The sequence below is a fragment of the Sparus aurata genome, chromosome 21 (genome assembly GCF_900880675.1).
Source record: "Sparus aurata chromosome 21, fSpaAur1.1, whole genome shotgun sequence".
NCBI lineage: Eukaryota > Metazoa > Chordata > Actinopteri > Spariformes > Sparidae > Sparus > Sparus aurata.
The window spans coordinates 19129094-19148221 of NC_044207.1; the positions used below are offsets into that span (position 1 = coordinate 19129094).

The 19128-nt window shown below is 40.3% G+C and overlaps 1 protein-coding gene across 1 annotated transcript in view; it reads right to left on the minus strand.

Moving 5' to 3' along the window:
* Positions 1-19128, minus strand: part of b4galt2 (UDP-Gal:betaGlcNAc beta 1,4- galactosyltransferase, polypeptide 2) — a 178262-nt gene that overhangs the window by 93292 nt on the left and 65842 nt on the right. The window contains exon 3 of the mRNA XM_030402127.1: positions 1660-1778. Within this exon, the coding sequence (XP_030257987.1) occupies positions 1660-1778 (119 nt within the window). The remainder of the gene's footprint in view (positions 1-1659; positions 1779-19128) is intronic.

Here is a 19128-nt window from a genome sequence, read left to right on the forward strand (position 1 = left end):
TCAGGGAAAGAGATCCCGACAGCTCTGCAGATCAAGACAGATTTGAGGTTGCCGTGCATCTCTGAGCTTTAAGTGAGTCATTCTCAGCTGTCCAAACAGTCCAAGGTTGAACTGTAATTTACCGTGTAAGTTCATGGTAATTTCCCACTGAAATGAAGACCGGCAGCAAATTGACCTTGGTTTGTGTCTGGTTAGGCATTGTGATGGGTGCACCTATTTTAGTGTAATCTTCTCAGCTAAATGGAAGCACCCTGACCTCAGTGAAGCGTTAAGTAGAGGGGAAACACTTCAAACACTTTAACAGGCTCATCTTCTATATACAGATCAAATATGACGCCACGTTTACTGAGGAAAGTGAAGCTGCCTACCAGAGAGCTAGTCTGTACAGGAAATCAACTTGAACCCAAGACTGAGGGAAAATACGGATAAACTACACTTTTGGTGTAATGTGTAACTATTTATCACATCACATTTTTTATTTAATGTCTCATAATCTTTATTTACCACTCATACTTTTTGACTTCATGTCTCGTATATCATTTATTGTTTTATAATGCTGACTCAATCATTTACAACTTTCCATTAGTATCTTGACATTTTTACTTTGTAACTAACAATATTTACTGACTAGATTGTTTGTTTTTTCCTTTACTGTGTAAAAATTCAGGTCTTTACTTTTTTGTGTGTCTTAGAGTAATGGGCTTCTATACCGCAATTTGTGAGTCTACATATTTCATTTATAAAGTTATTGTTAACAGATTAATATTTTCAACCCAATACTGAGAGAGAATATGGAGGGCCAATTCTGCCAGGAAAAAGAAATGTGGAAAAATGGATTGAAACGTTTTACAATTTTACTTTGGAACTAATAATCTTTACTGACAATAATAGTCTTTATTGCTGTTGTTGTTTTTATTATGCATATGTTCTGGTCTTTTTCTTTTGTATTTCTTGGTTTTGTGAAGCTTTTTTGTTGCCAGGTTTGGCTCTTGGCAACCTGGGGCTCTATGTCAGTTAGCTAACATGAACACTAACCCTAGCGGTATGACCAAACAAGTAAGCGTTAGCTGTCTTATAGCAGCTAAACTCTATAAATCAACTGGATTCCCTTTTGTCAAACTGGCGGCAGATGTCTCAGAGTTTGTGTTTGGTCCCAACACTGGGGATTTTCACTTGGAACCCGGTACAGTAAGCCACTGTTAGCGGCTACTTTATTAACAGGTAAAGGCATCTGTTTACCGGGAGCGTATTCGAGAGACAACCAGAAAACACTGTCCCAACAAAATATGATCCAGTTTCAGCCAAATCAGTGAATAAAGTTAGAAATGTGTGTTTTTGCACAGTAATCGGTGAAACACTCTGCTCTAACAGCGTCTTTCTGACATTCTATCTGAGCTCCGTGCCACTCGCTACTACTGGTTGAAACCGGTTAGTACAAGCTTACATAAGCACATGTGACATTTAGTTTGACAGGAAGGTGACATGACTGGATTTTGATCTATTTTGATATAAAAACATGAAGATATCATTGTTTTGTAACCTTTTTTGCATATATCTTTTCAATAGACGCACAATATGACTGTGGACGCGATCCAAAATGGTTAAAAAAAAAAAAAAAATTCCCATCTCAGCTCCACTTGAGGAAACACATATACAGACCTTCCACCTCGGCTGGCAGTCAGGAGGCGTGTAGCGACCTCCCTCCGTCACATTGGGGTTCTCCTTCTGCACTCGTTCCATCGTCATCTGGGAGCTGAACTCGATCAGCAAACGCCCCACTGAGGAAGTAAGGAGAGAGGGAAGAGTTAGTGAGATGAAGAGGATAACAGAGGGTAAAAAAAGAAGTGTAGAGAAAAAAACATGATGGGGGGAAAGAAAGCAAGAGAGGGAGCGAGGGATGAAGGGAGTGAGGGACAGCGACAGAGCTTTTAGCTTCAAAGCAGCAATGTACGTGAATCAAAGCAGTGTGTGCAGAAATAATGGTTTCAAGGGACATACTCTGCATAATGTAGCATTTAATAAGATGCACAGGCTTTGGAAAACATATATTTCTCGAAAAATAAACAAAGACTTTGAAGTCAGTCAGTGTAAACACGACATGAAAGGTAATTAAGCTGCTCAGTGATGGAGCCACACCATATGTTATATCACTACAAATCTATCCATCATTCCTTTGAGTACTGACTCATCAGATGCGATCGGAGCGCGTGTTTGTGTGCGTGAGATTGCAGGTTCAGACTCATTTAAAAAGAAGGTGTCGACTTTAAATCCCCGGCATGGATGGCGAATACAGACCTTCCTTCAGAGAGCCAGGATCATTAAAATATATGAGCAAGCTTTGCTGTTTGGGCTCCATCCCAAAGCCCTGCAACCATAACCCTCATTTCTAACAAACCGGACCGTGGGCACTCATTCTGTGGCAGAAAATGTCACTCATTAGCGCATCACTGTCAGAAAAATAAATCATTAGTTAATTTTCAAAGCAAGAGAAGAAAAAAAAATGTACAGGGTGTCTGTCGATCAAGCTGATGGTGGTGTCGTTTGATCAATTATTTACACAACTATAAAGACGCAGCTGTCCCTTACTGTTGATTAGTAGTAATCACTAATCATTTTAAGGGGACACCTCAGACAAACTACATTACCCCGCTGACACCACAAACGGCAAATACAGACAATATCATGAGCAATAATTCTTCTTCTCAGCAAATCCACCGAAAATAATAAAACCATCAATTAATTGATCTTCTTAACAAGTATCGTCAGTCCAGCCAAACCTGGTATGTCTTATCATTGTTGTGCTACAGAGCTCCGCTGTCGTCCAAAAAACATTCAAAATACAGCAATAAGCCACGGGGCTGCGCTGGGTAATATTTATTACAATGAACCTGGCCACCATTACACACAGTTCTAATGCAGTTCACACACACTAGCGTATGTTTGTATGTGTATCAATCCGGTGCAAGAAGTGATCCCCAACAAAAGAAAGATTTACTCCTGTCTGAGTAATATTTGCAACAACAAAAACAGAAACTACTGTGCCCAGCGCATATTAAACTATACATTTTGAACTTGTTTGTTAAGATGTACAACCTGAGTCGCAATGATTGGGGTTGGCGCTAAAGGCAGAGCTGTACATAAAAGAAATGGCTTGTACAAAGAGCTGTTCAACCATCTGCAGGCCGAAGTGCTTCTACAGTGCCTGTTGCAAATAAGAACATGCAGAGACAGGAGTTAAAAATCTGCCTTCTGCAAGAGGAGTGACACTGAAATCAAGGTAAGTTTGTAAAAAAAATGATGATGGCCCAGAAAAATAAGTTTAAGTTGGAGCAAGGAAACCCGACTCAAGGTACGGGTCTGATTGACAGCATTACTGCCTGGATGTAACTCCAGTTGTGAGTAACCATAGATTATAAAATACATGTATAGCTTTTCTTGTTATGTTTATTTGTGAGCTGTAACCATGGTAACAACGGTGTGACGGGGTTAAACAAACTCAGTGCTTCAGCTTACATTAACCCAAGGCTCAAGACATGTTTGGACGCAAAAAGCAGAATGCCTGTTGAGGTCCTGTCGGGCTCGGTTACGACTCTGTCAGACTCCGTTGTGCTCGGACAGAAAATCCAACTCGAGCTGCACTCTTGTTGCGTGCCTTCTCAGTGGGGCTGTCAACGATCATTCTAAATTTGAATATATATTCAAATATTTAAACAAAAAAAGGAGATTCGATTGTGAAAATTACTATTCGACTGTGGAAAAAAACACATCATCGGCTGCTTTGCGCGTGGGCGCAGTGCATGACGGGTCAGGTCAGGGACAGGTCACAGGAGTTGCACTTGCACAGCGTCTCTCACTGCAGAAAGTAAGACGTGACAAAAATTGTGGCAGATGCAGATGGCAGCAAGAACAATGAAATGGCAGAAAGTTCAGAGCCCAACTCGGCAGCAGAGAGAGTGGTTTGGACTCCAAGCAACCTAAAAAGCAACCTAAAAACCCCTGTAGCCTTGAGATAAAGTTGTATGCAAGCTGTGTAAGCTACAGTTAGCTTACCATTAGATAGATAGATAGATAGATAGATAGATAGAAATATGTCCCTTGAACATGGTAAGGACATGAGAACACTGGACTGCAGAGAAGAGAGTGACGAGGCCACTGCAGGTATATGAGTTAATAATTAGCATCCAATTAGCATTGACGGATGAGCGCTGTGTTGCGAGGTCTCCTCCAATCAGTGCTGCGCAGATGAGAAGCACGATCGATACCAACAAGGTTACATGTTCATAACACACCTCTTTATCACACCACAAGAGCTGAATGCGAATAGCCCCAGCTGCCCTTCTCCCCTGACCACTTCTGCACATCACCCTCATCCATGCTTGGTTTTTCCTCTTCCTCTCTCACACTAATGAGACTGTGAGTGGAACAAGGTGTTGGTTAGCTAACGCTCAAGACAGTTTCGAGCACAAAAAGACGCTATTTTTAGATCAAAAGTTTTGTTTTTGCTGCTTTTTTGACACTTTAATTATTTAATTGATCAATGCAATTTAATTTGAATAGCATGGAGATACCGCAGAGACATCTGCTATAAAATCACATATCAAATAACTTTTTTTTTTTTTTTCCTTTTCAAATAACCTACTTCAGAGACCTATATTATGTTTTATTTAGGGCAAGTCTTAGATCCAGTATATGACAATGACAGCATTGTGTGTTTTTACTGCACCGTGTCTCTGCAGCAGTCATGATTCCTTCACTATAATATCACTGTGCGTTCAGTTAGTATCTGTAAAGTGTACACTGGGTTAAAAACCAGCTTTGCAAACAAATATGCAGTAACATGGCTGAGCTAAGACCTAACATGTAGCACAAGTGTAAATCAATATCCTGACATCCTTAAAACTCAGAATGCTGTTTCAAGGATCAATGTTCTTAAATTGGCTGGAGCATTCGGGTGCTTAATAAGAGCTACAGACAATATCATGAGCAATAATTCTTCTTCTCAGCAAATCCACCGAAAAGAATAAAACCATCAATTAATTGATCTTCTTAACAAGTATCGTCAGTCCAGCCAAACCTGGTATGTCTTATCATTGTTGTGCTACAGAGCTCCACTGTCGTCCAAAAAACATTCAAAATACAGCAATAAGCCACGGGGCTGCGCTGGGTAATATTTATTACAATGAACCTGGCCACCATTACACACAGTTCTAATGCAGTTCACACACACTAGTGTATGTTTGTATGTGTATCAATCCGCTGCAAGAAGTGATCCCCAACAAAAGAAAGATTTACTCCTGTCTGAGTAATATTTGCAACAACAAAAACAGAAACTACTGTGCCCAGCGCATATTAAACTATAATTTTTTCCTTTTCAAATAACCTACTTCAGAGACCTATATTATGTTTTATTTAGGGCAAGTCTTAGATCCAGTATATGACAATGACAGCATTGTGTGTTTTTACTGCACCGTGTCTCTGCAGCAGTCATGATTCCTTCACTATAATATCACTGTGCGTTCAGTTAGTATCTGTAAAGTGTACACTGGGTTAAAAACCAGCTTTGCAAACAAATATGCAGTAACATGGCTGAGCTAAGACCTAACATGTAGCACAAGTGTAAATCAATATCCTGACATCCTTAAAACTCAGAATGCTGTTTCAAGGATCAATGTTCTTAAATTGGCTTGAGCATTCGGGTGCTTAATAAGAGCTACAGACAATATCATGAGCAATAATTCTTCTTCTCAGCAAATCCACCGAAAAGAATAAAACCATCAATTAATTGATCTTCTTAACAAGTATCGTCAGTCCAGCCAAACCTGGTATGTCTTATCATTGTTGTGCTACATCCTTAAAACTCAGAATGCTGTTTCAAGGATCAATGTTCTTAAATTGGCTGGAGCATTCGGGTGCTTAATAAGAGCTCCGACAACTGATATTTGAGAGTTAGTTTTAAAGAAATAGTTTGACGTTTTTGCCAGTATGTCAAAACACAAAGATTGATATCACTCTCAGGTCATTGCGTTCAGTGTGGAGCTAAAACCAGGAGCTTAGCTTAGTACAAAGTCTAGAAGCAGGAGGAGCGGCAAAATAAACAATTATTTTCTTAATACACACATTCTCTCACACACACACACACACACACACACACACACACACACACTGTCTTGAATACAGGTTTCTGTAACAGTATTATCAAATGTATGTCAGATAAGCTGTCAAGGAAAGGAAGCTAAGGCAGAGCAGCCGGAGGACATTGGAAGTAAAAGAAGAAAACAGTTTCTCCATTAAATATGATTTAGTTTCACCAACATAGTTGGTTGTGTGTGACTTAGTGCCATAAAGCATTATGAACTTCTCTCTAGAGAGCCTACCTGCCCACCAAAGTTACATTGATTTGAAGGCGTGTTACAGTGTAGACTACAACTGTGGTTAGTTACCTTGCCCATAATGAATTCTGATTAAAATCTTCAGTGTATTAGCCTTCTCACAGCAAGGGGCCCCAGGCCAGGATTCAAACCTTGACTTGCTTTTCAAGCACATGCTGAAGAGTGTTGGCCTGCTGTCTAACAGTGATCACATCAGTTTGGTATCTTTGGCATGTCTCATGGTGTGAAACGCTGATCCTCTCAAGTTCGAGCTCAGTGATGTAAGCCTGCAAGTCTGCTTTCCGACAGTGATGATGTCGTATTCATACTTTTGGCGGATCTTATGGTATGACACGCATGTCTTCTGTAGTTGTCCTTGGATAAACCTGCTATCTGGCACTGATGACTTCGGTTTGGTACCTCAGGGTGATCTCTTTGTGTGAAGCTTTGTTCCACTCCAGTTCTTCTTGGAGGAGTTTGTTACTGTCCTTGTCCATCTGGAGCTCAGCTGTGGACTTGCCTTTGTCGATCATACAAGATACTTCGACCTTCATATATTCTACTTGGAGGTCTGTCTTCTTTTTCTTTTCATTATTTTTCACCTGCGTGGCAATCTTTGCGTTGCTGAGGGTTGCTGGATCACAGTCCTTTTGAGGCCTGTTGATGCTCATATCTTTCAGGCTTTTCTCTTTTTCCAACTGGTCTCTTGTCTCAGCCAACTCTTGGCGAAATTGGACTGTCAGTTTCTTCTGACTGACATTCTTGGTCCTCTCTTAAGCCAACTTATTTTTCAGCACTGCATTTTCTTGACAAAGTGCATGGCACTTGTTGGACAGCCTCTCTCGATGACTTTTTTCTGAGCCGCTGTCTAGAGATCCACTGGATACCTTTCATATTCTTCACAGACAGCATTTTCACTGGCATTTTCTCAGAGTAATGCTCAGTTTGACTATGATGGACAGATGTATTCTGATGGACGGATGTCGTCTGATGGGCGGACGTCGTCTGTTTCAGTGGTCTGTCTGTTGAATGTTTTCTTTGTGTTCCCCTTTTCTCGGCGGTGTTACTCATTGAAACGGTTGAAAGTTTATAATGTTCTGAAGGTCTGAAGACCTGCTGTCCTATTTATACAGCTGCTGATATAGCTACATGCTTATAAATGTGTTAAAATGTAGCGCTATATCTCATCTGTTTAATCAATACAACAAACTGATGTGTAAGAATAACATGTTGCAGTGTTATGGAGGACCTGCCTGACTATTTCTTGGCCAGGAAAAGTGCCTCCCTGAAGGCTCTACTGGTAGTCTGGCAACCCCACAATCATTTTCATGGTTTGGTTTCTGTCCAGATTAAACCAGAGTGATATGACCTCTTAATTTGTGGGATAAAAAAGAGTTGGTGGGTGGATTTTGTGACCTTTTTAATGAGCCAGGCCAGCTGTGTCCTCTGCTGCACCCTCATACCTGAACGACTGAATATATCGATTGCCATTTCTAAAACAACTTAAATCACCAAACAAGAGTGACCGTTGATGCGTACTAGCACGGACCTCCGTTGTACACTCACTGTTTGGTTAGTTTAGGCAAAAAGAATGACTTGGTTAAGCACTGAAAAACATTGTGTTTTGGATTAAAATAACTATGTAACTTTTACATCATACTCGGTAGACAGTTTTCCACATTTTGCTCAACAAAACCAAAATGTCCGTGATGGTTAGTTGAGGCAAACAAGTACAAGGCTTTCACGCAGGACACCGCTGTTTGTGTCCAGTGTGAACCCAAAAGTAAAAAGTCACGTTATTACGTCATGTACACCACATAACCATGGTTACATTCTGTCTACTGAGTATGATAAGTTGGTTGTTACAGGGAGTTAATGAAGAGGACGTTGTTTATTTACTTTCCAAATTAAAATTAGGTAACCACGTAGCCTGAAATTAACACTCAACAGACTCACAACACCACCACACCCTCTTCTGCAACCGTAGAGAGATGTTCATAACTCATCTTTCAATCTGCTATGTTAGTACTATACTGACACACCCTAGGTGACCCACAAACTCCTTGATTCCACTGAACCGACACGGTTACTTGGAGTGTGCAACACTGTTTTGTACCATCGTCCGTGCAACTTCATATACCGCTGAGAGCATTTCAGAAAGGGCGTGTCAGAACCTCCTGATGTTGTTGACCTGCTCAGATTGTGTTTGTCATTTCTCCTCAGTTTTTGTATCCGTACTGTGGTTGAGTAGGCTACTTAGTTAAATATACGCATATATACGGAATACAGTTATGTCTGTGATAAGCCCATTTTAGGGTGTGTGTGTGTGTGTGTGTGTGTGTGTGTGTGTGTGTGGAGACAGAGAGGAAATGTGTGAGTAGGAAAATAGAGACAATGTGCGTTTGAGCCGATGTTCGTGGTGAAAGAAGTGATAAATGGGAGTTGTAACGTGTGAAAGCTCTATAGAAGTGCAATTATCACACATTCACACACACAAACACACACACACACACACGTAATATCTCATGCTTATCTTTGTGGCGATATTACAGTAATACATTATAATCACACCGCTCGATCGCTCTATCTGGGACACCCACCACACTTTGGGGGATACATCACTGCTTTGTCTGCAAATATGCACCAAACACAGGCATGTGCACACAAATACACACGAACAAACATCCTCTCTGTATACACACCACCACATCTCCTCCACAATAATGAACCAAATCTCAGAGCTATTAGGTTAGTAGCACATGTTCCGACACAATTCACTGAGAGCAGACCTGAGGCAGTGAGCACTACGAACACACACACACACACACACACACGGAGCAAGACTGCCTATTTTGAGGCTGTGATTCAGCCCGGGTCAGACTTGACAATTAGAAAACCAAAATAGTAAAAATGGTGAGTACTCAAGTGTTTGTCGTTGGTTTGGAGGGTTTTGTGTGATGCGGCATCCATTCACAGATATCCGACTCTTTCTGTGTCATTTTGTTGATTGGCTTTGCCCTTCTTATCACACGAATCGCATCAAAGCTGAACGACTCTAATAAAACTGAAGACAAAATTTGCGCCTCTTCGTCACTTGCAGTCTCTCGCACTCACGCTCCTCGAGAGGTTTTAACAGATCAACCTTGTTCTTGGTAATCGAGAGTTGATGCAAAACATAAGTAGGGCAAGGACTCAGTACACCTCTGGTTTAGGTAAATTTCCCACATGTCCATTTTGGACTGGGTACAACATATTGGATTGGTGAAAATCTCTAATTCATCTTAAAGACCCAAAAATCTACTTGAAAAATGTTCACTAAATAAAATCTGTTCCAATTACATGTCTTGTGGGGCTGGAATTTTGAGTATTTTTACAATTAATTGTATCTTGATGTATTAAGTATCATTAATTAACAGTTAGCACGGACAACACAAAGTGTTCCTGAGCTCATGTGATGATTTCAAGTGGTGAACCTCGCCCCATTCTTGCTCGTGAACAACTGAGCCTTTCGAAGATGCTTATGCTCATTACCATGTTACCGTGACCATTTACCTGTGGGATGTTACAAGCAGGTGTTATTCAGTATTACACAACTTCCCCAGTCGCTTGTATAAAGGACAACAGCGAGATTGACTGAGGTGTGCTGCTTCACAATGCAGCTAGTAAAAATCAGATCGGGACCAAGAAACTTTTTAATGAAACCAAAAAAACAGAAGTTAGACTTCTATTTTGCTTTGTGATCGATAAGTCATGATAAAACAAATTTGAGGCACACTGCTTTGCAACAAAGTGAAAAAAAAAAAACATATATTAAGGGCTTACACTAACAGTCCTCACTGATTATGTTTACTCATTACCAGTTTTTTAATTTTTTGTAAAGCACTGTGCCTCGGTGGTTTTGGGTTATGATTTATTGATCTCAAAGCAAAGCACAAGTCTGAACTCTGTTTTTCTGGTTTAATTAGCCAGTCTCTCATTGATCATGTCATGTAGTGGCATTAAATTCAGAATAGGCAATGTAGTTGCAAAAATCAATGAGGATGATGAGGCAAGACATCGAATACATTGTTTTATATTGTATTCAGTTGAGTAGGTTTAGCTCATTATAACCTTTTGTTTTGTTTTTGTTTTACACAGTGTCCCAACTTTTTAGGAATCGGGGCTGTAAGGCCAACTTTTTGATTGTTAATTGTACATCCAGCAGTGTTAGGGAGGTGCAGTGCTACATTTTTTATTCTTAAAAGTTACTGCAAGTCATCTTTCAAAACCGTATTCACTGCCTTGTCCAAAAAACAGACACACTTTGAAATGAAGTCATTTGTTCAGTGACTGCTGAAAAAAACTTTGCCACGATCATGTATCGATGCGCTGCGGCGGAATGCTAAATTAACACCACAAAACATCCTCCTACGCAAGTGCTCGGGATCGAATCTCAACAAAAAGCGAGTGAGTTTGTTTGGCAGCCTGCGACACCACGACTCCTGACAGAGTCTCTGGTCAGGCCATCTGACCACTGAGGCCGCACGACAGACTGCTTGTTAATCGGCAGAGACGTTTTGTGCCTTCATGATCCTTAAGTGACAACTGAAGCAGTGCCAGGGCCAGATTTCAGGGAGGAACTTGGAGTTTATAATTGAGTTTGGTTCTCTGGCTTCAGGGTGACGGAATTAATCGAAAGAAAGAAACGAGAGAAAGGACAGAAAAAACGACAGAGGGGCAGAGATTGTTCGTCTCTTCCTGCCTCCCACTGACACAGACTCTGTGACAATAGAGACTTTCAGCTCACTGAATCTTATTAGGCTGTCCACTCCCTCTTTTGCCTCTCTTTCAATCATTTACAAGTGCCTCTGCCAACTCTGAAATGTAATTGCTATTCTTTCCAGAGATGGGGAGGAAAAGAGGAAAAGAGAAGGAGGTAGAGAGGGACAAAGAAAAAAGGAGACGTGACAGACGGAGGTGATGAGATGGAGAGAAGAGTGTCAAGCAACTACATGTACGATGCATTTCATCATATCTCTCACTCTGTTTATCTCTTTCTCTTCTCGTGTGCCTCTTGTCACCTCATTGTTGATCTGTCCTCTGAAAATCATCCATGGCAAAGGCAGTGTTCAGTACAAAATCCCGTTTGTGTGCATTTGTGTGTCCGCATGCAAGTGTGTGTGACTTTACTGGATCAGAGGATTATTGCTATCTAAGAATCTCCTCGACATGCAAAACATCCAGTCATCTGTCTGCGGGGGCTACTATTATTGCATTAACACTCAGTGTGCTCAGAAAGAAGAGATACTGGGTTAACAGTGTTGAGTTCACAGCTCACAAATGCTTGCCGAGAACGCCACGATCCAGCAACTGGCAGCTTTTTTCTTATCTTTTTTTTTTTTGTCACAAGCCATGCTGCTGGAAAATGAAAAACCAGCAGATGAAAAGGAAACATGATTTATGTGAGGAGGATAATGAAGAGGTCTGTTCTTGGATTTAAGTGGTTCTGAAGTTTCCTCGGGAGCACAACAGAGTAGATGTTCAAAAATAATCCGACTGAATATTTTTCAATTACGGAATTTTTAAGTGGTAATAACGTCGCCCTGAAGAAAACATGAGTAGAAATCAAATGCCGATAGATACAATGTGGCATAGATAGATAGATAGATAGATAGATAGATAGATAGATAGATAGATAGATAGATAGATAGATAGATAGATAGATAGTAAATAGATTAAGAGAGAAAACGAGGATACAAAATTGAGGATTATTTCTCCATAAGTAGTTTTTGGCAAGTGGCAAACTTCCAAGGTTTGGATTACATCACTCTCTCCTGACTTATTTATTAAAAAAGAGCAGCAGCTGTGTAAGAAAACAGAAACGTAATGGCGCACCATAAGGGGAGAAGTCAATCAACACTCCCAAGGTGGATTTTGGTGAGAAAAATCCATCCACAAAAATGTTTTAAAATGTGCTTCACACGCTGGCTAATGGTGAGAGGAACCTAAAAATAATGGTTTCATTCAGAAGTTTGAATCAATTCACTTTTGGGTTATAAGTTATAAAGTTTTGTTTCCTGCCTTTGCAGCAGCAGCAGCAGCAGCAGCAGCAGCAGCAGCAGCAGCAGCAGCAGCAGCAGCAGCAGCGCGCCAAACCAAACTGATGGCAAAAAAAAGTCCGAACAAATACGGCAATAAAATCAACCCCCAGTATTGATGAGTCATCCAGGACACTCCAGTGGTTCTATGTTGAGAAACACTGACGATATCACCAGTGAAACTCTCAAATGGGAATTCAGAGCAGGGAAAATTAACTCCAGAACCAGCAGTCATGACTGCCTAGCATCGTTTTAACAATACCAGGAGGATTATCAGTGCATATATGTATAATAAAATGATGAATAAAAATAATTTATTTGCTTTGAAACTAACTTCAGTAGCCAACTAGAATGGCCCTCAGTAGAGCGCATACCTCTGCTGAGACCCAGCTGTTCCCTGAATTTCAGTCAAACCTATATATGTAAATAGGACAAGAAACTGTTTACTTATTTAAATAGTATTTAAATCTGATAGATCTGGATTGTTATTTGGCTCTGCATCAACTTGTACTCACTCATAGATACCAGCCACCTAAAAAAAAAGATTTTTTTTCATTAAGATTGGTGGATTATTCCCTTAGAAATTAACAAACATGTGGAAAAGAGTCCAATCTCACAATGTCAAAGAGAGTAAGAAAAAAAAATGTTGGTCCGCACCAAAAGCTACTGGGGTCTATTCTGGGCTGCAACCCATTTTCCATCCAAGTTGCATGGAAATCCGTTCAGTGGTTTTTGTGTAACCCTGCTCACAAACCAACCAACCAACCAACCAAAAAAACAACCTCGTAGGTGGAGCAAAAATTTCACTGCTTCATTATAACATGAAGTCAGACTGGACTCATTTTGTTTGTTGTTCAGCTGACATGAATAGAGTGCGTAACAATCCTTAATCATCAGGAAAAGTGCATTTGTCTTTCTGAGAGAACGTACAACAAACAACCTGCGTGTACACCAACAAACAAACACGCAATGTCATTAACATGTGTGAGTTTCAAGCAAGCCACAGAAAGTAATTATAAAGTCAAACACTTGAGATGCAAAAGATGACTATGAAAAAAAAAAAAAGCCTTTGATACTGCTGTTCGTTACATCGACTAAAAGCCCCTTTATCTGCATTTATTGAAGTCCCACTTAATGCTGTATTCAAACCAGCATTGTGGATCGCTACCCAAACAAGCACGGCAAAAAAAGCACTTAATGGCTCCGATCCACGAGCGCAGTATGTTCACCGATATGCTTTTGTTTCGGAGACGGAAGAGGTTGGAAGTAGAGGGCATGAAACAGATGGAGAGTGCATGTAACACAACATCTTTATCCTGGCACGAGAACCAGGGCGGATGAGAGGAAAGGAGAACGAAGTGTGCGAAAGGGAAAAAAAAACAAGAGGGTTGAAGAAGGGAGGAAGAGTGATACTGGAACAGCAGAAGGAAACAAAGGGATGGAAACAGAAAAGAAAAGAGGAACGAAGCTGAGGGAGAGTAACAACGGAAACATAAATTGTAGGGTGGATGACAGATAGTGTAAGACTGTGAGCCAAAATCCATGGAAACATAACACCAGTGGAATAAAGGTGCTGTTCCTCCGCTCTGCGGTGCTGTTAGTATTGCAACTGTTTGCTTTGTATCACAGCCTGTCATCCATGAAAACGGCCAGGAAAATGTAAAGGCTGCAGAACCAATGCTAAAGAGTGTAGTTGTCTCAATGGGCCTCAATTTACTGTATCATCAAACCGTTTACTGTATTAGTGGGTTTCTGCAGGGGTCAGCAGTCCAAGTGTTTCCTAATACCACAGAAAATACAATGTAACAGCTCTTTCCTGGTCACACCGGCCGAAATATGAAAGTATGACAGAAAATCAGCAGCAGTTTATGTATATATGTCTGTATAACAATAATTTCTTATCATATAATTACTACAACTGCCTGATCAGGACCTGGACAAACAGCTGCCAATGGATAGATGATAAAAATTTCAATTCAGTGGCTCTGAGAGTGCAGACAGAGAGGGTTTTATACACCTTCTGTAATAACAAAAATTCAATCTGTGACCATCGCCTAATTTGTCTCAGTTTGAGTACAAATGGTTTGAATGTGGTTCAAGGTTTGTATAAAATCAACACTTGCTACTGTCAAACTTACCATCAAAGTAAAGTTTTTAGTGTAACAATTACGGATACAGATTGTCCAACAATGCTATTAATTAAGGAGACGGAGAAGCTACTGAGAGCTGGAATGAAAAACTAGCTGTAGACTTTCAAAAGAAAAACTTTTGAAAGAACAGAATTACTTTCTAATTATTATGTGATAAAAGCTTCTTGCAAATTATTCCGATGGCAGAGTGTATATTCTTGTCTGTTGCCTGTCGCTTTCAGCCTAATTATGTCACTGTATGTGGGGGTATTTGGTTTACTATACACAAACTCATCAGAAACATTCTCAGTCACAAGCACAGCAAAAGTGTGTTGTTTTTCATCACAGGCTGTTGTTCAAGTGCCTCTTTAAAAAAAAACAAAAAACAAAAACAGACAATTATGCAAATGTAATCCTTGATTATCATCATCCTATTAATGTGGAATTAACCTATTCCAAGTAATCTAGGGACAGCAGCCGTAGTAAAGCTGTGTGTTGTGCTGGCTGCGACAACCGTACAAACTTGTGTGCATTTCCCTAGACGCTGAATTCTGGCATGATTCAGACTGTTCTCCCCATTACATGATATCAAATCTGCATGACTGGCAGGGGAGACGACACTAGCATGCCAGCGTGTGTGTGTGTGTGTGTGTGTGTGTGTGTGTGTGTGTGTGTGTGTGTGTGTGTGTGTGAGTGTGAGAGCATGTGTGCAGTTGGCGGTACAGCTACAGGTCTCACTGCAACTGTCCAGCTGGCACACCGATGTGGTAGCTGGCACATATGCTGACACACACAAACACACACACACCCACACACACACACACACACACACACACACACACATACCCACACACACACACACTGCGAACACTATTCTCTGAAGAATCAGTATCCTGAAACGGCCGTGGCCAAGTGCAAGAAGGCAGCGAGGTCACGCTGCTGTCAGAGCGCTGCATGGCTTGGTGTGGTCACAGTGGACAGACATGAAATGGTGCAGGGAGCTGTGCGCAGGCTGCCAGAGGATTACAATGTAGATGCCACTTCTCATGCTGCCAGGAGGACACTTCAGCCAGAAATAACACTGCAGAATATATTCATCATCGGTCCAGAGCTGTGTCACATTTCAGAAGTAACAGGGTGAAAAGGCAGACAGGAAAAAAAATACAAAAACTTCCCATGATGAAGGCTAAAATTAGATGTCAGTTCACCCACCTTAACTGCCAACTTTATCCAGGGTAAAGGCAAACTTTGAGCTAGACGAAATAGTATAAATGTTAGCTGCCACTTTTGTTGCTCAGTGCTAAGCTAAAACAATAAAAGTTAATTTTGTGAATTCTGTTTTTTGGGCTAAATTTGAGCTTAAATGTCGGGATAAAATGCTACATGTTGTGTGCTGTTAGCTACTTTGATGATCATAAAGGTTGACTATAGTTTGAAGTATTAATGAAAGTCGCTAACTTTGTTGCTTGAAGTGGATAATGTTAAGCTATCAAAAAAAATAACAATGGGCGTAAAGCAAAAGACTATAATACTAGATACTACTGAAACTCCGTCAATCGTAAATGCTAATGCTAATGGTTTAATGATATCATGTCAGCTACCTTTGAGACAAAATGAAATTATTAACGCTGCCACCTTTGTGGCTCAGAATAATCTGATGCCCAGTGATACGTTAGCTGTGTCTTTTTTTATCATTATGGTTAAAATTATCATAAAGCCTGACAGTACAACCATGTATTTAGTATTATTTGCTAACTTTGTTGCTCAAAACTTTGTCAATTATAAATGCAAACACAGAACATAAATCAGTACAATAACATCAGCTGCTTTGTTGACCACGAAGGCTAAAATAAGGTTTACATGCAAGGCTAAAATGTTACATTAGCTACTTTGGACTTTGTGTTGTTTGTTTTCAAAAAAGCTGACATGAAGCATGTATGAACAGTCAATGATGTTAGCTGCTAACTTTGTTGATTATAAAGGCCAATGCTAAGCTAAAATGTTATCCTCTCAATTAAGTTTACTGCTTAAGCTTCGATGAAATGCTAATTTTGTCCATTAAGACTAAATGATATGAACTTGCACATTGAAGAGTAAAGTAAAGCTTACAAAGTCAAAGGAAAGATGCAAAGAGAGACATATTTACTCTAAGGGGCAAACAAATGCCAAAAGCGTAAGGAGAAACACAGCCACACATGAATTATGGTCAGTGCATAGTTTCAATGCTAGCTAAAACTTAGATTAAAACATCTGTCTGTTCAAATGTCTTTAACAAGACTGTGAATGCATGTTCTTTGACATACAACAACGTCAAGGTCCAAGAAAAGGAGAGAATGAGAATTCATTGCACAGTAAGTGCATCTGCGCATTTAAGACACTTAAGTGTAGGAGAAGTATTTGCCCACACACACTCTTATAAACAGTCTCAGGAGACACACAGTTTTGCTGGTTTGAGACTAATTGAGGAGATACTGTATATAATACAGTCATTTGTTACTCTAATTAAATCAGAATCAGATGTCAAAATCCTAAATGTACTTTCTGTACTTCCTAGATGAATTAAAAAACCATCAAACAGGAACACACCAGTGAGTGTGTCTATCATCTCTGTCTTTACTAGAAGGATTTTTAATTGTGTAATGCTACAAACAGAGATGGATGTACTAAATACATAAATACAGGGAGAAGTTCCGACAGGCTCACATTTCCTACTGAGCTGAATCTGACATTTGACATTTCTGATGGCTGTAATTTGACACGTCCTGCACGCATGTGTGTATCTGCATGTGTCAACACACACACACACACACACACACACACACACACACACACACACACACACGCATAAACCCATCTGAGAGTATCAGTGTCAGTGTATCAGTGTCCCTCTGTTCACGTCTGCTTTGATCTTCCTCCGCTTTAATCTCCCATCGTCCTTTTCTCACAGGAATTTCTTTCTTCTGTCTGTCACCATTAAAGGCTACCCAAATGTGTCCGACTGTGTGCGGACGCATATGCTAAAAACACACACACACACACACACACACACACACACACACACACACACACACACACACACACACACACACAGGGACATCAGACGTGGGTCTCAGAAGACCCGACTTCTTGAGGGAAATTAATTCAAAGCAATCTCACCAAGGTGCAAAGAAGAAGGGGGCAGACGGACTAACAGACGGGCACAAACACAATTTATTCTACAGTAATGTGAGTCTTTAAAGTGAAGAAGAGAAGGAGAGGAGAGAGGATCAAATGGACTTTGAGGAATTGGATAGTATGGGGGCATCTTTTGGTTTGAGGAAATCAGTTATTGAATAGTGAGGGCAGGAGTCCAGAAATGTAACAAGGGGATTTAGTAAACTGCAGACAGGCACCAGGATTTATTTATTTTTTTTCATCCTGTTAACTACAGGGTGCCAGTGGACGGGTGCAATATTCAAAGGAACAAAGTCTCCAATTTAGATTTTGTGCAAAGCCTAACAAGCCTGGACAGAGAAGGATGGGTGGTGCTACAGTAAACAAAGAAGATGAATAAAAGCAACCGAATCGCCACAATAAATGATTGCTCAGTATTTTTCTGCAAAAACACAGACAAGTTCAAACTAAGCTTTTCTTAAGACTGCAACTTTAAATTTGCTTAGGTTGAGTTTCTCTCTTGCACTCATCTCTTCTACCTCTCCTGTCAAGGCACAAAAATCACTTTGTAAGAGTCGGAACATCGTGGCTTTGCTTAAAAATACTTGTTTTGATCCCCACGATCACAAATCGAAATGGTCAAATTTCTGTGAAAAATTGCCATGTTTTTGTCACCATAAAAAAAAAGAAAAAAAACAGATTGAAATGTCTGCAGGTCCCCTGAATGGAACACTTTTCACATGACAAAAAAATACTCAAAAATACCACAAAAATGTCTAGAAATATTCCCAAAACATCCACCGGTGTGACTCCATCTGAGGTCTGCCGTTTGGCAGCCTTGTTGGCTGAAATAAACCAACTTTCCCATGCAAATCCTGATGTGAAAGTCCGCTAATAATCATATAATGTAAGCATCATACACCACGTGCCCTGCAAATGTCAACCTTTGATGTATCTGTGGTTTGCAGAAGTGCTAATTGCTAACATTATATCCTGGCGACTGGGCTGATATTAAGGCACACAAGGAGAAAGGGAGACAGAGATGTACAATGCTTTGAATGAAGATGAATTATGTAAGAAATTAAAGTGTTTAAGACTGAAACACGGACTGGAACCTCACTGGAAATGGAGCTAAATCCTCAAATTGGGTCCATTAAATGAGCACTGACACAAAAAAACGTTCACTATAGCAAGCGACTTCATTTGACCTCTGAAGGTGCTTGCACAGTGCGGCCCATTGTTTAATGATTTTGGACTTTAATGTAATTACGCTGTGTGTAGAATGGCTTAATGACCGTGAGGGTAAAGTGCAGTCTACATTTTTTAATTTCAAAGCCTTGCAGCTACAAGATAGGAGCACACCGTGTTTTTTTTGGCTCTGCACCATATGGCCCTTTATTT